The 18,322-nt window shown below is 43.9% G+C and overlaps 1 protein-coding gene and 1 long non-coding RNA gene across 2 annotated transcripts in view; both read left to right on the plus strand.

Moving 5' to 3' along the window:
* Positions 1 to 18,322, plus strand: part of LOC143807584 (uncharacterized) — a 1,151,218-nt gene that overhangs the window by 955,261 nt on the left and 177,635 nt on the right. The gene's annotated exons all lie outside the window — the stretch shown is intronic.
* LOC143809817 (uncharacterized) lies at positions 532 to 4,509 on the plus strand. Its single transcript, XM_077292816.1, has 4 exons — positions 532 to 837; positions 992 to 1,110; positions 2,175 to 2,485; positions 3,140 to 4,509. Exons 2-4 carry the CDS (start codon positions 1,107 to 1,109, stop codon positions 3,272 to 3,274), a joined length of 450 nt encoding a protein of 149 aa, XP_077148931.1. The 5' UTR covers positions 532 to 837; positions 992 to 1,106; the 3' UTR covers positions 3,275 to 4,509.

Raw genomic sequence — 18,322 nt, forward strand, 5'->3', positions numbered from 1 at the left:
GACACCTTCTGTGTCATACAAAAAGTAATAAAGTTCTCTGAACTCCCACTATTAATATAATATAATACCTTGCATACCTCACCAAAAGTATAATTGCCCCAAGTCTACTCACATAGCTGTAATGCTCACTGATTCCCCCCATATATAATAATCTCCACTTAATACTCCCATGTAAAGTAATATTGCTCCCCTCAGTTCTCCATATATGGTAGTATTGTCCAAAAAAAGTGTGGCAGAAATTCAAATAAATACTGTATATATGCTCACTTAACACCAGGATCCTGACTAGTTTTTCAGCACAGTCAGTGTCATGACCCCTCTTAGAAAGAAATAATGACCCATATGTATCCCTGTGATTGTTACATTACCTTAGTGCCACTATAATGTAATAATGTCACTTGAGTAATTGCCCAAGTGGTTTGAACAACTAGCCCCCTCTGTAACATAATAATAATAATAATAATAATAATAATAATAATTTTATTTTTATAATAATAATAATCATTTTTTATTTTTATTTTTATATAGCACACAAAAAGTAATAAAGTACCCTGAATTCCCCTTTTACTATAATGCCCGAATGCCTCGCTAAAAGTATAAATGACTCAAGTCCCCCCACATAGTTACAATGCCACCTGATACCTTGAATGTTTAATAATAATGTCATCTATGTAGAGTGCCAGCCTTAGATCCCCTATATCCGAAGGGAGCGCAAGCGCCGCTCAAATGCAATTGCGAACCACCAGATTTGGGGGTCACCGTCCGCCGGCACAGAAACAGTTCAAGAATTATCACAAGAACTAACATCTTCAATGGCGGTGGCTGACTCTGGAGGAGGTGAGGCATCCAGTGACACTTTACAGGTTATCAATCTTTCCGATCATGTGCTCACATCTACCCAGCTGACGGTCCTGCAGAGGGGTCTAACATTTTCCCCTACGTACTCTGTTGATAAATTCACTTTAATAAAGGATTTATTCTTATTTTGCAGGCATCTTGTCCTTCGGGTATTACACAATAAGCCCCAGGCAATCAAGGATTTGGACCAATCTGACCAGCAGGTGTTGCAGGATTTGATTCAGTTACTTCAGGAGAATGAACCTACTATGGGTGAGCACCGATTTCCCTATAAAATAGGTCTAGTGTGGCGCCTCCTTTTGTCCTTGTACCGGCCATCAGGGTGTTTTTTGAACTGGTTAAAAAGGATATTATATCTATGTCCCCACGGCCGTTGGTTTCTGATAACTTAAGTGGGGAAGAAAAACAGGCTCTTAACAGTTTGAAAAACAATGAGGCCTTTCTTATCAAAGAGGCCGATAAGGGGGGCAATGTGGTCTTGTGGCCACATGCCCTCTATTTGGAGGAGGCGTATCGACAACTAGGGAATGGGAGGTTTTACAGAAAACTTCCCTCGGATCCTACAGCAGTGTTTGCTGCTAGGTTCAGGAATCTTTTGGAAAAAGCTAGAGATCTGGGCATTATTAACCGTCAAGAGTTTCTATTCTTGTGGGTGGAATACCCTGTTACAGCTACGTTTTATATGCTGCCTAAGGTTCACAAGAGTCTCCTTAGGACCCCGGTCGGCAGATTGTGGCCCAGCATTGGTAGCCTCTGTGAGAAGGCTTGCATATAAGTTGATTACTTTTTGCAGCCTCTGGTCAAAAATCTACCCTCTTTTGTGAAGGACTCCTCACATTTTATCAGAAACTGCCGGGGTCTTACATTTCGGTCTGAGGCCCTACTGGTGACCTGTGACATTGAGTCACTGTACTCAAACATCAGCCATGAGGATGGCATTACCGCAGTGCTGTACTTTTTGGATCAAGTGGGGCATTCTGATAGGATACATGATTCTCTGGTGGTTGATTTGCTGGACTTCATTCTCAAGCATAACTTCTTTTTGTTTGACCGAACATACTACTTGCAGACCTCTGGGGTGGCCATGGGGGCCAGATGTGCCCCGGCTTTAGCAAATCTTTTTCTAGGATGGTGGGAGGCTACGGTAGTCTACCCATCGACGGCCTTCAAAAACAACATATGTCACTGGTCACGATATATAGATGACGTGTTCTTCATCTGGACAGGGACTACAGAGGATTGTTGTAGGTTCATTGAATCTCTAAATGTTAACACGCACAATATCTTACTCACCTACTCCATGTCTTCTTCTATAGTGACCTTTTTGGATCTGCAAGTGACGTCCAACAATGGCTTCATCTTTACAAAGCTATTTCGGAAGCCAACAGCCACCAACAGTCTGTTGGACTATAGGAGCATCCACCCACTACACACTAGGAATGGTGTTCCAACTGGCCAGTTTTTGAGGGTGAGAAGAAATTGTACTGCGGATGAAGATTTTCGAATTGAGGCACATAATTTAACGGACCGTTTTAAGGAAAGACACTATCCACGTAGGAGCATCTCTATGGCATTTCAGCGGGCAAGGACCCACACACAAGAATCACTTATGGACACCCGTGTGAAGGTACGTGATGATAAACCCAGGTTTATAACTAGCTTCAATAAGAACAACTGGGGGAACATCAGGGCCATTCTACAAAGGCACTGGGGGATCTTGACAACTGATTTGAACACTTCTGCAGTTGTAGGGGAACGCCCCCTGCTGATGGCTAGGAGGGCTCTGAATTTTAGGGACCTCCTGACTAGGAGCCTCTGCAGGAGGCAAATGACGAGAACCAATCGGGGAACTAAGCTCAGGGGTTCCTTCGCTTGTGGCAGCTGCAACATCTGTTCCCATATGGTGGCCACTAGGGATGTTTTTGTTAACCCTGTGGATGGGAAGGCACATAAGCTTCAGTCCTACATTAATTGTAAAACTACCTGTGTGATTTATGCTCTCATCTGCCCATGCCAGTTGGTGTATGTTGGCAGGAATTGCGGCGTAGGGTCCAAAAACATTTCTCCACCATTAATTTGGCCTTTAGTGACTCGTCTAAGGGCAGGGCACTTACTCCTGTAGCGGCCCACTTTTTGGCCCACCATGCAGGCCGTACCTTGTACACATGGGTGGTGGGGCTGGAACTCATCCAGTTATCCAATAGGGGTGGTCCACATAAACCATGCTTACTACGTGCTGAATCTCGATGGATTTTTAATCTTGGTTCTGTTGCCCTGGCAGGTCTTAATGAGGAGCTCCTGTTTACAGGATTTCTGGGATGAGATCGGCTCACCTTTACTACAATTTGCTGGAGTTGGTCCCAGGGATTTCCATGGGGAGTGGATGGCCCCTGTATTATCATCGGACCAAAACTGAAGATTCCGGGAACCACTTCTTGGTTTGCTTGAGATTGGTCGGTCGTTTTGTATTCCTTATGTTTCCGTGCCTAAAATAACTGTTCCGCCTCATAGGGTTCAACTGTGGGTGTCTGTCTAGCGCTACACTGTTGTTGTTGTTATTATCTAAATAACAACATATATTTGTGTATATACACTATTTTGTGTCCTTTTTGTACATTTTGCAGATTTTTAAGTCCTGGCTCATGGGGTGTTCCCCCCTGTTTAGGGAAAAGGTTCACTCTGGCTCATGGGACATTATTCTTCATATGGGCTAGGCCATTACCAGGCTAGGTGTTTTGGCTATTGGACAAACTATGCCCCACGCCTCGTATAACCGGGATATCCTGTGTCTAAGAGGGTTGGTGTCTATTTTCGGGACTTGTGCTTACTAATGTCTTATCTATAGGCAGGGATTTTGGGCAAGGGTGCATTATTCATTCTGATCCTTATCTATGGACCCTGCACAGGGTTTTTATTGGAGTATTTTTGTAAGTTTTGTACTGTATTGATATTTGATTGTATCTGTTGGTTTTAACCCAATAAAGATTATTATGGCACTTCATGCGTTTTCAGGTGTTAGAGGACTGATGTATGAATGGACCCCCGGGGGTTGTTTGCTGTATGCATGTTGTTGCTTGCACTGTTATCATCATGCGTTACTTATATTACACCCCAATGCCAGTTGTAATTTGTGAGTTCTGGGTTTCTGGGGCCTCACATTTTGTCAATGGGCTATTTTTGCTTTAATAGGCCCAAATAGGGGGCCTTCTCTCCCCCTTCCCCTGGCCCATGCCATTATATCTAGATATGGTTTCCTCTCAGCTCCTCTTTATTAGCTGAGATATACCCCCCTTTTTTTTGGCCAGTTGCGCTTAGTCACCCTTCACTCCTGCGCACGCGCATCTGCATTTTGCACGGACCAAGCAGCGCATGCGCGGTGCAGGGCTCTACTTTCCTGCCCTGGCATGCACCACTGCGTTCCAGCCTGTGCAGGTGTGGTCACGCTCTCTGCGGCTCAAGCCATGCATGCGCTGTTAGGCGCTCCACCTCTCTCTTCCCAGGTGTCGCCGCTTCATACCGGCCTGCGCATGCGTGGTTGCGCGCATGCACAGTCCGGCACTCCACCACTTCCTGCTCAGGTGTAGCCGTTCTTTCATCCGTCTGCTTTGCTATCAGGTTTGCTTACATTTTAGTATTTAAACAGAGGTCCATAGGTATACCTCACTACTCTTACGAAAGCCCTATCAGTGAGGGCGATACGCGTGGGACCTCGTTCCTTGGTCCATCCACTCGGTGCATGGGGACATCTTTCCCCTGCCAATATCGAATAATGGATAATCTATTTTCCTGAACTCCCTGGTGTCTGCTTTATGGGCTTTCTGGTAACTGTTCACAAATGTTTCCCGGCTAGGGGCTTATAAGCCCTGGGAAAAGTTTTGCCCTATACATCCTTTTTAGGATATTTTCTGTGGGGTCAATTTTTTGACTGGGTATTAGGCTTATTACTAGCAGTCCCATGAGCCAGTAGATGCATAGGATTTTGTTCGGGAATTACACTATGTACAGATTGTTATGTGGATATCACCTTTAATGGACTAGGTTCTTTGCTGGTGTTTGTATTTTAGTTATGTTTTAATATGTGTGTGGTGTTCTAATAAAAACCTCTTTTTTGGTATTTTGTACATATTGCGTGGTGTGCATCATTACAGTAGCGCTTTTTTCAATTACAAGATCCCCTAAATCAGTGACAATCATAATCAGCATGTCAGCATCCATGAGGCCAAAATGGCTGCTGGAGAAGAAGGGGGCAAAGCTAATGCAGAGGCTGATGGAGAATTACTAATGCCTTCCTTGATGAGCCGTAAATGTTAAATTGCATAGTAAGCAATAAAACAGAAAGTAAACTGTAATTAAAACATTGTCAATAGATGGCGCTGTTGGATAAGTTATCACAATACACCACAGTTCAATACAAGCAAGGCAAAACTGATTATATGCATTTGTATCAAGGCATGACAAAAAGTGAATGACTCCACCAGAAAGAAAGTCAGCTGTAAGTCACTATCAGTAACTGTACTGTAATCTCTTACATGTCCTGCAGGACTGTTATCTACCACTATATGGTCATCAAATGGCGGTAACATCAGTATTGGTCTTTGTACAGAGGTTATTTTAGTATCAGTGCAGTCATCTGCTGAGGATCTCCTACATCCATTATTAGGGTGTGCCACCATAGTTGCAATCAGTGTTATCTGGTTAGGGGCCCACTCAGAAATTTCACTCCCCTGAACCAAAACCCTAGCTAGCTACACCTCTGCTTACAAGGAATAATGATTACAGGATTTAAGCATAAATGTATCTCTCCCTAGATGGCACCATTGCTGCACTTCTACCTCTAGTGGAAGTCATTATATATACGGTAGTAGAAACAGCAATGAAAATCCTACATAGTACTTACCCTGTCCCCACCAAGATACAGCAATATTCACCTAATTTTTATTCCTACTGTTCCAGGCGTTGCTGTGCCCAGGGATCAATGCTGCATTTGTGCTGTTCTTGTCCCCAAGTCACCCATGATGGAGACAGGCACCGTCTTCTCCTATTGCCATCTGTTTTTGTACCAGCACATCTTAGCTTTATCTAAAAAAGGACCATTCTGATTAGTTTTATTTTAAACTGTATATATCAGTTAAACGGGGCAGAGAGGCTGATTAAAACCTTTTTGTCTCGCCAGCCTTATGGAATTATAGGGCCTGATTCTTTACCTGTAATACCTTGAAGTCACTTTTTTTTTTTTCTATCTTCTACTCGCTTACTTTTTTTTCGCACCAAATTGTTCAAAATATCGCACTAGGTTCATGAATATATAGAGAAACCAGCAATACAAATGCTAATAAATATACTAAACTCAAACTAATCATAAATAATAAGGAGAATCAAGAGTTTTTGCGTATAAATAGTATATATTTTATTACATATAATATTAATAAATGTTCATCATTATAAATACAAAGACAATCTGTCAATATGGAAAAGTAGGTGATCCAACTTGGTGATAGCGCAGCGTGATCACTGAAAAACAGGGCTGACTCAGTGCTGAGATTCCTGGACAATTACCAACTGCCAGGTGGGCATATGCCAAATAACCCTGAATAGTCCTATATTGAATGAGTATGCCAACAAATAAGGTATAACGGTACTGACCGCGCTGTTTCAAATAGCAGCGCTAATCCAATAAACCATAAGTTTCATGAAGTTATTTTTGTCTTTAACCTTTTTTTTGCAAACTTTTTGCACTAAAAGTTGAAAATCCTTTAAAAAGTCTCACAGTTGTCTAAAATTGTGCCAAATTGAAAACTCCACAAACCTCACTCCAAAGGGAACTGGATTTAAATCGGCAAAAGAATGGGATATTTGATAGTCGTAATTCATAAATCTGTTTATAACATCTGAATAGGCAAAGATTGTTGAGGAAAAATTAAAAAGACTTAAAAAAAGACAACATAAAAACAAATGAATAAGACCCGAATAAAAGGAGCAAATCTTCAGAAAAATTGAGAAACAGTAGTGATGAATCGAGGACATAGCTTTTTTTTTTCTTTTTGAAAACTTTTTACCTGGTTTTAATAGTGTTAAAATAACATGCGAACAAACAAAACAAAGATGTGGAAAGCTTATTACAGGTTACAAAGTATTGGAATATCAAAGAGAACTGCGCAGTGTGTGGAAACCTGTAGGAGAATCATCAAACACATTTACATGTGACAATGTCTTCCACCATAAAACCTAGATGACATTCCTTTGCTGTATGTAGTCCTGTTTAGGTTTCCATCTTAAAGATACCCGCTGCTATGAGCAGCATGCATAGCCTAAAAGTGCTACCATGGCTTGCAGTGTCTCCAGTCTTTTCTCATATTGAGCACATTGGTCAACAATTTCAAAAGAAGCTGTCGGCAGATGATCTTGATGATTTCAGTGCTCAAGTGCATTCAGTGTTGCAGAAAATCCCTCAGACAAGCATTAATTGTTCTGGCACCCTCAACTTTGTGCTTAAGATAAGTGAGTTGACAAACAGCTAAACTCTTTCCTATCGATGCATTGAGGTAGACGCAGGAGGTCTTTTACACCTTTTATTAAAAGGATAGTGTAAAACTATAAGAAAAAATGAAAGTACTCAGTACAAGGCCTACAACATATCTAAATACATGGCATTATGTATGGCGCAGGACATTCACAGTGTAATTGCACAACATGGCGGTAGTATAAACATCTGTAATATCAAAAAACTACTTTCTTATAAAACATATAGAACAGAGTAGCTATATAATACAACATGGTGAGCTCTAACAAGGGGAAAATAACTCACCGACTGTGCTAGGTGGAGGTAAACAACCAGATGGGCTGAAAATCAGGGAGAGATAATCAGCATGTCAGCATCCATGAGGCCAAAATGGGGGCAAGGCTAATGCAGAGACTGGTGGGAAACTACGGAAGCCTTGATGAGCCTTAAAGAATAAATTGCACAGTAAGCAATGAAACAGAAAGTAAACCGTAATTAGAACATTGTCAAGATATGGCGCTGTTGGATAAGTTATCACAATACACCACAGTTCAATACAAACATAGCAAAGCTGATTATATGCATTTGTATAAAGGCATGACATTAATAGCATGCTAAGACATGTAAGTATGTTTATTTCTGTGTCTGGGCTGCTCAGACTGGGCTGCATGGTGGCTCAGTGGTTAGCACTGTTGCCTTGCACTTCTGTAATCCTGGGTTCAAATCTCACCAAGGAAAAAACCTGCAAGGAGTGTATATATTCTCCACGCTTGGTAGGTTTCTTTCTTGGTACTCTGGTTTCCTCCACCCTCCAAAAACATACTGATGTGATAGGGAGTTTCAATTGTGTGGACAGTGATGATCTCCGTAAAATGCAGTGAAATTAATGGTGCCAATAAAAGCATATGAATAGAACCCTTAGCTCCCCCTGGAGGCCCGGCTGTGAAATGTATTGGTGTCTGTGATACCTGGTCAGATGAACTCCTTCAGTGCCATCAGACGTACCATAGCTCCCCTTAGTGGCGGAGCCACAGTACTGCAACGACCAGGACTCTGGGGCGCTGCACTCCCCCCCGGTTAAATCCAGTACTCCGGGACTGGGAAGAAAACAACAATACAGGTTAGCAAAAAGACATACAATTTGTTGAGTGCAATAACAATAAGCATATTTAAACAGAGCTTCCCTTTATGGGAGGTGAGGACACTTGAACATTACAAACATGGTTAGATATCATAGGAACATGCTATAAGTAACTTTTCTTACCCAACCGGGTATTCTACTTAGTACAAATGCTCGAACAATAATTTAACATTGCCTTTAAGGACGTACACTCTGAATCCACTAAAGACCTTCTTATAATCACATCATAAGGTAATTTAACTTTTTCATTCTCCTTCTTTAAATCTGCAGGACCGCCTGTCCTAACGGCACCAGACCTTCTGCCTCTCCTTTCTGTTACAGCCCGGGCCTACTGCCTTTTCAACTACTATACACAGTATAGAACATTACATTACTTTCAGTTTTGGATCAATGAGCCATCTCTATACGGCTCCTAAGAGGACTCACTAACTAACCCCATACGGGTCCCCATGTTTCTATCAACATTATTAAACATTTTTCACAATTAACTCGTTAAATACACATAACTTCTTCATATAAACATCATCATCATTTCCTTCTGTCAAGACATTATTACTATCTGTCTTAAAGCAATATTACCCTTTAAGTGCAACAGGTGAACGTCCCCTTTAAAAGGTGACCAAGTCTCCATGAGGTAGCATATCTTCTCAAGCTACCAGTCCGTACTCAGCAAAGGCTCCGGTGCGGTATCTTCACAAAGAGTCTCTTGTTAAGTAAAACCAGTAGGGAGCACCTTTAAGAAGGTGCAAACTATTTACAAGCAGTTTGTATCATGCACTGTTCATGATTGTGGCAGTTCTGGAAACTTGTGCAAAACTTAGAAAAAGTAAACAAAACAATAGGGATCCCGGGTCAACAAAGGGATCCCCTTAAAAGTTAACCCTGGACGGGTCTAGCAAAATCAGGAATCAAACAAACAATTAAGGAACTATTTACATGTTCAGAATACTGAGACATTTATTTGAACCAATCAGGAGGCAGCACCGGTGGGGGCAACCCCTTTGGGTATTGCGAGCCGCCCGGTACTGCATAAGGGGGTCTGTCGTCCCATCTGGGGGTCTGTGTACCCACAGTTTTCAGCTCTGCAGCAGCACGGGCACCACCCACCGGGAGAGGTGCCTCCTTGGCCACAAGGGTGGTGGAGGTGACAATGCTGCATGTCGTGGTCTTGACCATAGTGCATGTGGGGGTGTCTTCGGTGGTCCTGGCAACGACCACGGGCTGACCGCAAGGGGACACCTTTGCTACAGGGGTTAGCTTCATTGGCACCCTAATCGGAGGTATCGAAGGGTTTGGCCCCTTGCGGACATTCAGGGCAAACCACCCTTTTTCCCCAAAGTGCCTGGTGTATGAGACTTCATCCCCCGGATAGAGATCCCGGCCTGGGTGGCCCTCCCTGAGGTGCAACTCAACATCCCTCCGGTTCACAAACACCTCCGCATACAGACCCGGCTCCTTGATGAAGCCCCAGCCTCCACGGAGCCTGAAGGTGGTGATGATGCCCTGCCTGCGCAGGGCCTGGTGAGCGGTGGGGTCTTTGCGGGCCCGGTCTTTGACCGCCAAGTCTTTCCGATGGTAGGCCTCCAGCCCGGCCTGGTACTCCTTTTCCTTCTCCTTCCACTGCTGCTCTAGCTGGACCTGATATTCTTCCCAGCTTAGGGCCTGCACCATCTCTCCCTCCTGGGTCTTCACCCCGGGGAACCCCATAAGATTGGATCCGGGGTTTACCCAGCGGCACACTGTGCGCTCCACGTGGACCTCACACAGCAGGGGAGTGGGGGCGATTGGGGCTCGCATACGGTGCTCCATGCCCGTGGCTTCCTCCCATGGTAGTAGGCGTTGGAGTTTATGGGTTCCCGGGAGAGGGGGTGCTGCTACTGGACCCACTAGCAAACCCTCGGCCGGCGGGACGGGGTCGGCGGACTCACCAGCCGATGCAGGTTCCTCCTCCGCGGCGGGTTCCTCCGGCGGTGTCGGCGAGGATCTCAGCGGTTGCTCCGGTAACGGTGCAGGATCCGACGCCTGAGGACCTTCTTCCGGCACTGCCTGGTGCGGGGCCTGGGCCTCCATGTTCAGCTGGAGGAGCTGGTCAAGCAAGCCCTCCATCTCGACCCGCAGGAGTTCGGTGCCGTCCACGGAGAACGGGCTGCTGTGCTCATCCGGGTAGTTGGGGGAGACTTCCACTTCAACCCCACTGTCGGGTTCGGAGCTGCTGGTCATGGCGTCCTCCATGTGGGTCACTTCCTGGTCTTTTTCCCGCTCTCTCCTTCGTGGGCGGTGTCGTTTTCTCGATCTCCGCCCTCCATTGAGGATCAGGAGGCGGATCTCCGCTGCTGACGGACACGTCCTCACAGTGCAGAAATACTTAGACTGGGCGGCCATTGTCTTTCGCGCTCTTCAGCTTGTTTACGCCCACTTCCACGCCCTTCTTCTTCTCCTGCGCTCTCCTTAGCGCTATAATGGCGGCGATTTTCTGGCGGCAAGTGGCAACACACAGTCTTTGCAATAAGTCACAGTCCAAGCATAATAAATCACAGTTCCAAGGCACACATGACCTGATTCTTCAGGCTTGAGTAGATCCTGTTCGTGACGCCAAGTTGTAGCGCCCCCACTGCCGCAGGGCCGAGGGGTACCCGGTACCGGGCCTCCGAGTCTCTGCTCTGGGGTTGTCACGGTGGCTAAACCCGGTCCGTGACCCTGCTGAGGGGCGTACAGTAATAGATGTGGATAGATGATGGTGGTGGTGATGCTGTAGTGGTGCGGTGCAGTAAATAACGAGGACACCAGGTTGCAGTCTCTTTACCTCTTTACTGAAGATCTCTGGGTCCTCAGTCCAGAATCCGGATAACCAGGCTGCGCAAGTCCGGCCGGTCCAATGGCACCTCCAGAGTTCTCTTAACAGGTGGAAATCTGTGCCTTCCTGCTAGCGCTATGTGTTGTGGTCCTTCCCTGCTGTGCTTACGGAAAGTCCCCACTACTGTTGTGTCTGTTTCTTAAGTTCCCTCACAACTCGATTAGGTGATGTTCTGCTAATCCTCCGTCCCTCCCTGATGTTATGGTTAGGACGGCACCCGTATGACGGGTAGGCTCGGAGCTCTTCCGGGACCCTAGAGTCGCCCCTCTCCACAAGTTGCCCCCCAAGACTGCATAGGTGATTTAGGTGAGACAGCCCGCCTTAGACTGACTGTCCTGCCGTTGGTTTAGAGTATTGCTTGAAGCTGAATATTGTAATACTCCCTCGGCGTTCCGGCCGCCGGTTGTGCGCCTCAGTAGGATGTTGCCTCGGTCTTACAGCACGACTCCTACTGGTATTCTCCTTGTTGCTTTGATCTCATTTCTCACCCAGCACAATCTATCTCGCTTCCAATCCCTCCTTGGGTACCGCCGCTATATTGAGCAGGCACGGTCCCGTTACGTTCGCTCAAGTTGCCAAGCCTCTGTCAGGATCCCACCCCTGACAGGGACCCTACCGAATCTTCTCCCACAACACCCTCTGCCACAAGGTGTTGCCTGGTTCCAACCCAGTCAGCTTTCTGATCTAACTTCCTGCCTGACCCCCAGTTTACCCACAATGGTGGGGAGTGGCCTAGTGAATAGAACCCTTAGCTCCCCCTGGAGGCCCGGCTGTGAAATGTATTGGTGTCTGTGATACCTGGTCAGATGAACTCCTTCAGTGCCATCAGACGTACCATAGCTCCCCTTAGTGGCGGAGCCACAGTACTGCAACGACCAGGACTCTGGGGCGCTGCACATAGATAAATGCAAACGTAAACCCTGTTTAAATTCATGTGATTATTTTAAATATATCTTAAAGTTGTATAAAGTGCAATAACACTAATAGGATATATAGTATATAGATAGTATAAGGCAGTTATACCTCTGTTGATTGAGTTTGCATTCCAAAATTTCAGAATGTCTGGCACTGCAACCTATTGGATAATGTGAATATGCCTTAAGGGGATCATAACTGTAATACACAGTAGACTATTTCTGTTCATTATAAATTCCGAATGTAGGACTTTCCCTGAAGTTTCTTCCTGAAACACTTCAAATCCATTATATATATATATATGAATGAATTATTCAACTATACAAACTGTAAGAAATGACATACTTTGTACTTTTCATATTCGTCAATTCTGCATACAATGAAAGTCTTGTAACTGAAGGGTCCCAAATTCCTATTCATCCTGTAGTGAAGTAAAATAGACCCATTGTATATTATTGGGAGTTCAGCCTAATAGGATAGAATTTTCTTCTCCAAATTGTTACAATATGTGTCAGTAAGGCAAAGAAGACTTCTATTATAGTGAAAATATCTAATTTATTAACTAGACAAACCTCGTAAGTTTTGCAGAAAGTAAAGCTGGTTATGAATATGCATTGTATTACTTTCTATCTAGTAACTCTAATATGCATATGAATACATTGACAGATTGCAGCATAGTTGTTGCCTAGTGCTGTACTGTACCTCAATAAGAAAAATACCCATAGAGCAGCATTTTATGCTCAGAGACAAATACCTAGTATCTACATGCAGTTAAAAGGTTTTATACATAACGTATTGCTAACAGAATGCTTTCAGTGAGAAAAACAAGATAATCTTGCAGTTATGATACCTTTTAATGGCTAACATAAAATATATATATATGATGTAATAAAGCAAGCTTTCGAGACGTCTTAGGCCTCTTCCTCAGCCATGTAATACCAAAGTATCTGAAAAAAACACAAATATATGCACAAAAAACTCAAAAAACAAACAGAGGCATGGCATAAGGTGCCTTGAGTTCGCTACGGTGCCCATGAGCCAGGGGTCCGGTGCTGATGCTTTTCAATATCTGCTTCCAGGAGCCATCAGTGTCACGGGTTTGCCACGACAGAGAGGACCCAGAAAATTGCAGTTGTGTACATCCGCAGCGTCCAACCTGCCGAGTCCAGATGTTACAGCATAGTGGATGGGATTTCAAGAAATCCCATGCCGACTATGCGTGCACCAATGACCGCAGCTTACCTGTGGAGGCGGACATGCAGCGTATCTTTCCAGACCACAGCATGTCAATTTATGTTGCGGAGATGCCAGTCTCCGCAAGATAAATCTCACCCATACAATGTATTGGACGCTGTGATTCCGCACAGTTCGATGAACACATGCGAAATCAACTGCGTTTAAAAGCCGGCAGCACTTTGGACCCAGCGGACATGTGCTGCGTCCAAAGCACTGCTGATTACTGACCGTGTGCACCTACCCTCAGCTGTGGGCTGTTAGCCACTTCCATCTCCTATATAATCTGGGTCCTGGATAGCACTTATTGTCAGAGTTAGCTTTTGCTGCATGGCTGGAGGATGCTGATGGTTGTTATTGGAGAAGGTGTTTGGTTGATGTATATGTGACTATTGCTAGGTTTTGAGTGTGTGATAATTCCCTTTCTTCTGCTACTTTGATTTAACACCATCCTCCACTCCGCGGTGTTTACCTCTATTGCCTGTGTGAGTATATTTGTATTTTTGGTATTTTTTGTTCTCTCTGTTCATATTACCTTGTTAGTATGATTGGTGTATTACGATGCACTACTACTCCCTTCTTCCCTGGGTGGGGGAAGGGTACAGACTGAGGGCGGATTCAGGAGCTAAGGCTAAGTACGTGGCCCCAGCGTCTTCACCATCAGAAGTAATCTGGGGAACAGGGCGAGCTAGGGCACCCCTAGCGTTAGGGAGCGGGAAAGAGTCCGTGGTCCAGGGACATCCGACAACCAAATCGTGACAATCAGCTCTTTATTCCATCATTCCCTCTGCATCCCAAGCTCTGATGTATCTACATTGTGCCCGCTGTGCAGAGCTTCAGAACACACGCTGCAGAAACTGGATAGGTAAGGGAACGTGGATTGAATGGGGTGTAAGAAACCAGATAGTAAAGTCCTGGATGGGAGATATGTGTCCCCAGGTGGCTAGCCTCGGTGATGTAAGACCTGGAAATGAAAGTTCCAGCAATATGAGGTTGCTGAGAATTATTTTAATGGGACCAGATTTTGAGTCTAGGTTTTAAGAGCGACCAGACGAGATTGGGTTGGAATGGTCATTCCCATAGTTCCAGTCCGGGCTTTACAAATCCTATTTAAAGCAGCTGAGCTGTCACAGAAATGGTCTGTGTGTAGGAGGAGGGAAGGATTCTTAAGTTGGTTGTTCTCTTCAAGAGACCGGGTGTTAGATTTATAAATGTTGTACGAATTGTTTTCTTCGGTTTTACCTTTTTTTTTTTTTAAATAATGGCGGTATTTGTTTTGAGTTTTTCAAGACTTTGCGAATTAAATAAACCAAGTCTTTTGGGACCAGATATATTGGCTTTGTGTATGCTAGCTGCTAAAAAAGAGAGTGGATTTCTACATGGGATATATTGTATGTCTGACATATATAGGGGAGCTGTCATACTGTGTGTTGGGGAATATGGGGCCAGTTTTGGGATACATCAGGAGGCATTGTGGGGATGATGAAATTCTGTATGGAGCTTTGGGGGCCATCATACTGTGTGTGTGTGTGTCGGTGTGTCTGGATGCTGAGAGAGTGATCATACTGAGTAGACCGGAGGCCGTTATACTGTGTGGAGGGCTGTGCGGGCCATAATACTGTGTGGAGGGCTGTATGGGAGCCATTATACTATTTTGAGTCCTGTATAGGGCAGTTAAACCGTGTGGAAGGCTGTATGTGGGGCGATTATACTGTGTGAAGGACTGTGGTGGGCCATCATACTATGTTGTGGGGTCCATCCTACCATGTCTGGGGGGCTGTGGGAGAACATTATCATGTGTATGGAGGCCATCATAATGAGAAGGGGCACTATGGGGACATCACTGTGTTGGGGGCATCATACTATGAATTTACTGTGGGAGCATCATACTGTGGGGGCATTTTTGTTGGCATCATACTTATACATACAGGTGCTTCTCACAGAATTAGAATATCATCAATGCCTTAAAACATTCTCTCTCAATCATTATTCTGGCATTTGGCAAATATTAATAATTATGGTAATCCTAATTGACCTAAAACGGGAAAAATTTATTCTTATTTCATGTCAGATATTGAGAAAAACATGCATATGTATCTTTTTATATACATGTGCTTCTCACTAAATTAGAATATCATCAAAAAGTTAATTTATTTCATTTCTGCAATACAAAATGTCAAACACATATATTATATAGAGTCACTACAAACAGAATGATCTGTTACAAGTGTTTATTTCTGTTAATGTTGATGATTATGGCTTACAGGCAATGAAAACCCAAAAGTTATTATCTCAGTAAATTAGAATAATTAACAAAAACACCTGCAAAGGCTTCCTAAGCCTTTAAAAAGGTCCCTAAGTCTGTTTCAGTAGGCTCCACAATCATGGGGAGACTGCTGACTTGACAGATGTCCAGAAGGCAGTCATTGACACATTCCACAAGAAAAGTAAATTTTGCATTTTATTTGGAAATCAAGGTCCCAGAGTCTTGAGGAAGAGTGGAGATGCACACAGTCCAAGCTGCCTGAGGTCTTGTGTAAAGTTTCCAAAATCAGTGATGATTTAGGGAGCCATGTCATCTGCTGGTCTAGGTCCACTGTGTTTTATCAAGACCAAAGTCAGCGCAGCCGTCTGCCAGGAAATTTTAGAGCACTTCATGCTTTCCTCTGCCGACAAGCTTTTTGGAGATGGAACTTTAATACTTTACTTGTCACCTGTCCACACTTCCAAAAGTACCACTACCTGATTTAAAAACAACAGAATCACTGTGCTTGATTGGTCAGTAAGCTCGCCTGATCTTAACCCCATAGAGAATCTATGGGGTATTGTCAAGATGAAGATGGGAGACTCCATACCCAACAATGCAGACGAGCTGAAGGCTGCTATCAAAGCAACCTGGGCTTCCATAACACCTCAGCAGTGCCACAGGCTGATCTCCTCCATGTCACGCCACATTGATGCAGTAATTGATGCAAAAGTAGCCGCGACCAATTATTGAGTGTATTTACTGAACATACATTTCAGTAGGCCAACATTTTGGATTTTAAAATCATTTTTCAAGCTGGTGTTATAAAGTATTCTAATTTACTGAGATAATAACTTTTGGGTTTTCATGGGCTGTAAGCCATAATCATCAACATTAGCAGAAATAAACACTTGAATTAGATCACTCTGTTTGTAGTGACTCTATCTAATCTATGAGCTTCACTTTTTGTATTGAAGAACTGAAATAAATTAACTTGCTAGTGCCTGGTGACCCAACATCATGATGACATTAAGCCACTATGGTAACGATCGGGCCTCCGCGATGATGTCACGGGAGCGCCGATCCATGGGCAGAGGAGCTTTCTTCCCTCTGACTGCTCGCTAAATGCTATTATCACAGCATTTAGATGGTTAAATTGCCGGAATCGGTGCAGGCACCACTCCTGGCACTGAGAGTCTGGTGTCAGCTGTCAGAATCAGCTGACAACTGGTAGAGACAGCCTGTGTGCACGCAAAATCACCTGGACATAGCCATGCATCCAAGGTCGTTACGTTTAAGGCGACCTGGATGTAAGAACACGTCTAAGGCTGCCGTCACACTAGCAGTATTTGGTCACTATTTTACATCAGTATTTGGAAACCAAAACCAGGAGTGGAACAATTAGAGGAAAAGTATAATAGAAACATATGCACCACTTCTGCATTTATCACCCACTCCTGGTTTTGGCTGAGAAATACTGATGTAAAATACTGACCAAATACTGATAGTGTGACGGCAGCCTAAGATCGTAAAGAGGTTAATGATATAAAAATTTAAAGTTTGAAAATTGCTAATTTTTTAAAAATTTTGCTACAATTTTCACAAACGCAAAACATATTGACATAAATTTACCACTAACATAAAAGTAGAATGTGTCATGAACAAAACAATCCCAGAATCAGTATGATCCGTTGAAGCATTCCAGAGTTGTTATCACATAAAGTGACAATGGTCAGATTTCAAAAATTTGACCTAGTCATTAAAGTCAAAATTGGCTTGGTCAGTAACCCTAAGTATGACTGCCAAAAGGAAAAAGGCTGTCATTAGTTAAATTAAGTTTCATTTAAAGGAACTCTATCTCCAGGTTTTTGTTGTTCCATCTGAGAGTAGCATGATGTAGGGGAAGAAACCCTGATTTCAACGATGTATCACTTACCTGCTTGCTGTAATTTTGATAAAATCACTGTTTTATCTGCTGTATGTCTACCAGTTCTCTGAATGTTGGCTCTATGTGACCCCTCTTACACCACTCATTGGCAGCTTTCTGCCCATGCACAGTGTTCACAGAAATCTGCCAATCAGTGGTGTAAGCGGCGTTATACATAGCTCTGGAGTATGGAGGACTACCTGGCAACAGATTTACTAGTCCTCTAATGATAATCTCATAGTGATGATAAAGTGATATTACAGCAGACAGCATAGTAAGTGACACATCGCTTGAATCAGGGCCTCTGCCCGTACATTATGCTGCTCTCAAATGGGACATCAATAACCTGGTGCCAGATTCCCTTTAATTGCGTCATTGTTATGTGTGAAGATCTGAGGTTGTGGGTTGTAATAATCTCTTAGGCAGGTTAACGATGAAACAATTTTTTATTCCTTATGTCCATGGTTGAACCACAAATCCAGGTAGATGGCCAAAATACAATGTCCTCAGTCCACAAGTTCCCAACCTGGGATTGGTAGTTCCACTGCCTCCATACCAGGTGATACCCACTGTTTACCAACTTTTGGTTGGACCACAGCTTTTGGTACCTCCAGACGGTATAGTGTGCAGTCACAGACTATGTTCCTCCA

The sequence above is a fragment of the Ranitomeya variabilis genome, chromosome 2, assembly GCF_051348905.1.
Source record: "Ranitomeya variabilis isolate aRanVar5 chromosome 2, aRanVar5.hap1, whole genome shotgun sequence".
Lineage (NCBI taxonomy): Eukaryota > Metazoa > Chordata > Amphibia > Anura > Dendrobatidae > Ranitomeya > Ranitomeya variabilis.

Coding starts and splice junctions, on each gene's coding strand:
- LOC143809817 (XM_077292816.1), top strand. Junction 2,486..3,139: donor TTATGGACACCCGTGTGAAG/GTACGTGATGAT, acceptor TTGCCCTGGCAG/GTCTTAATGAGGAGCTCCTG.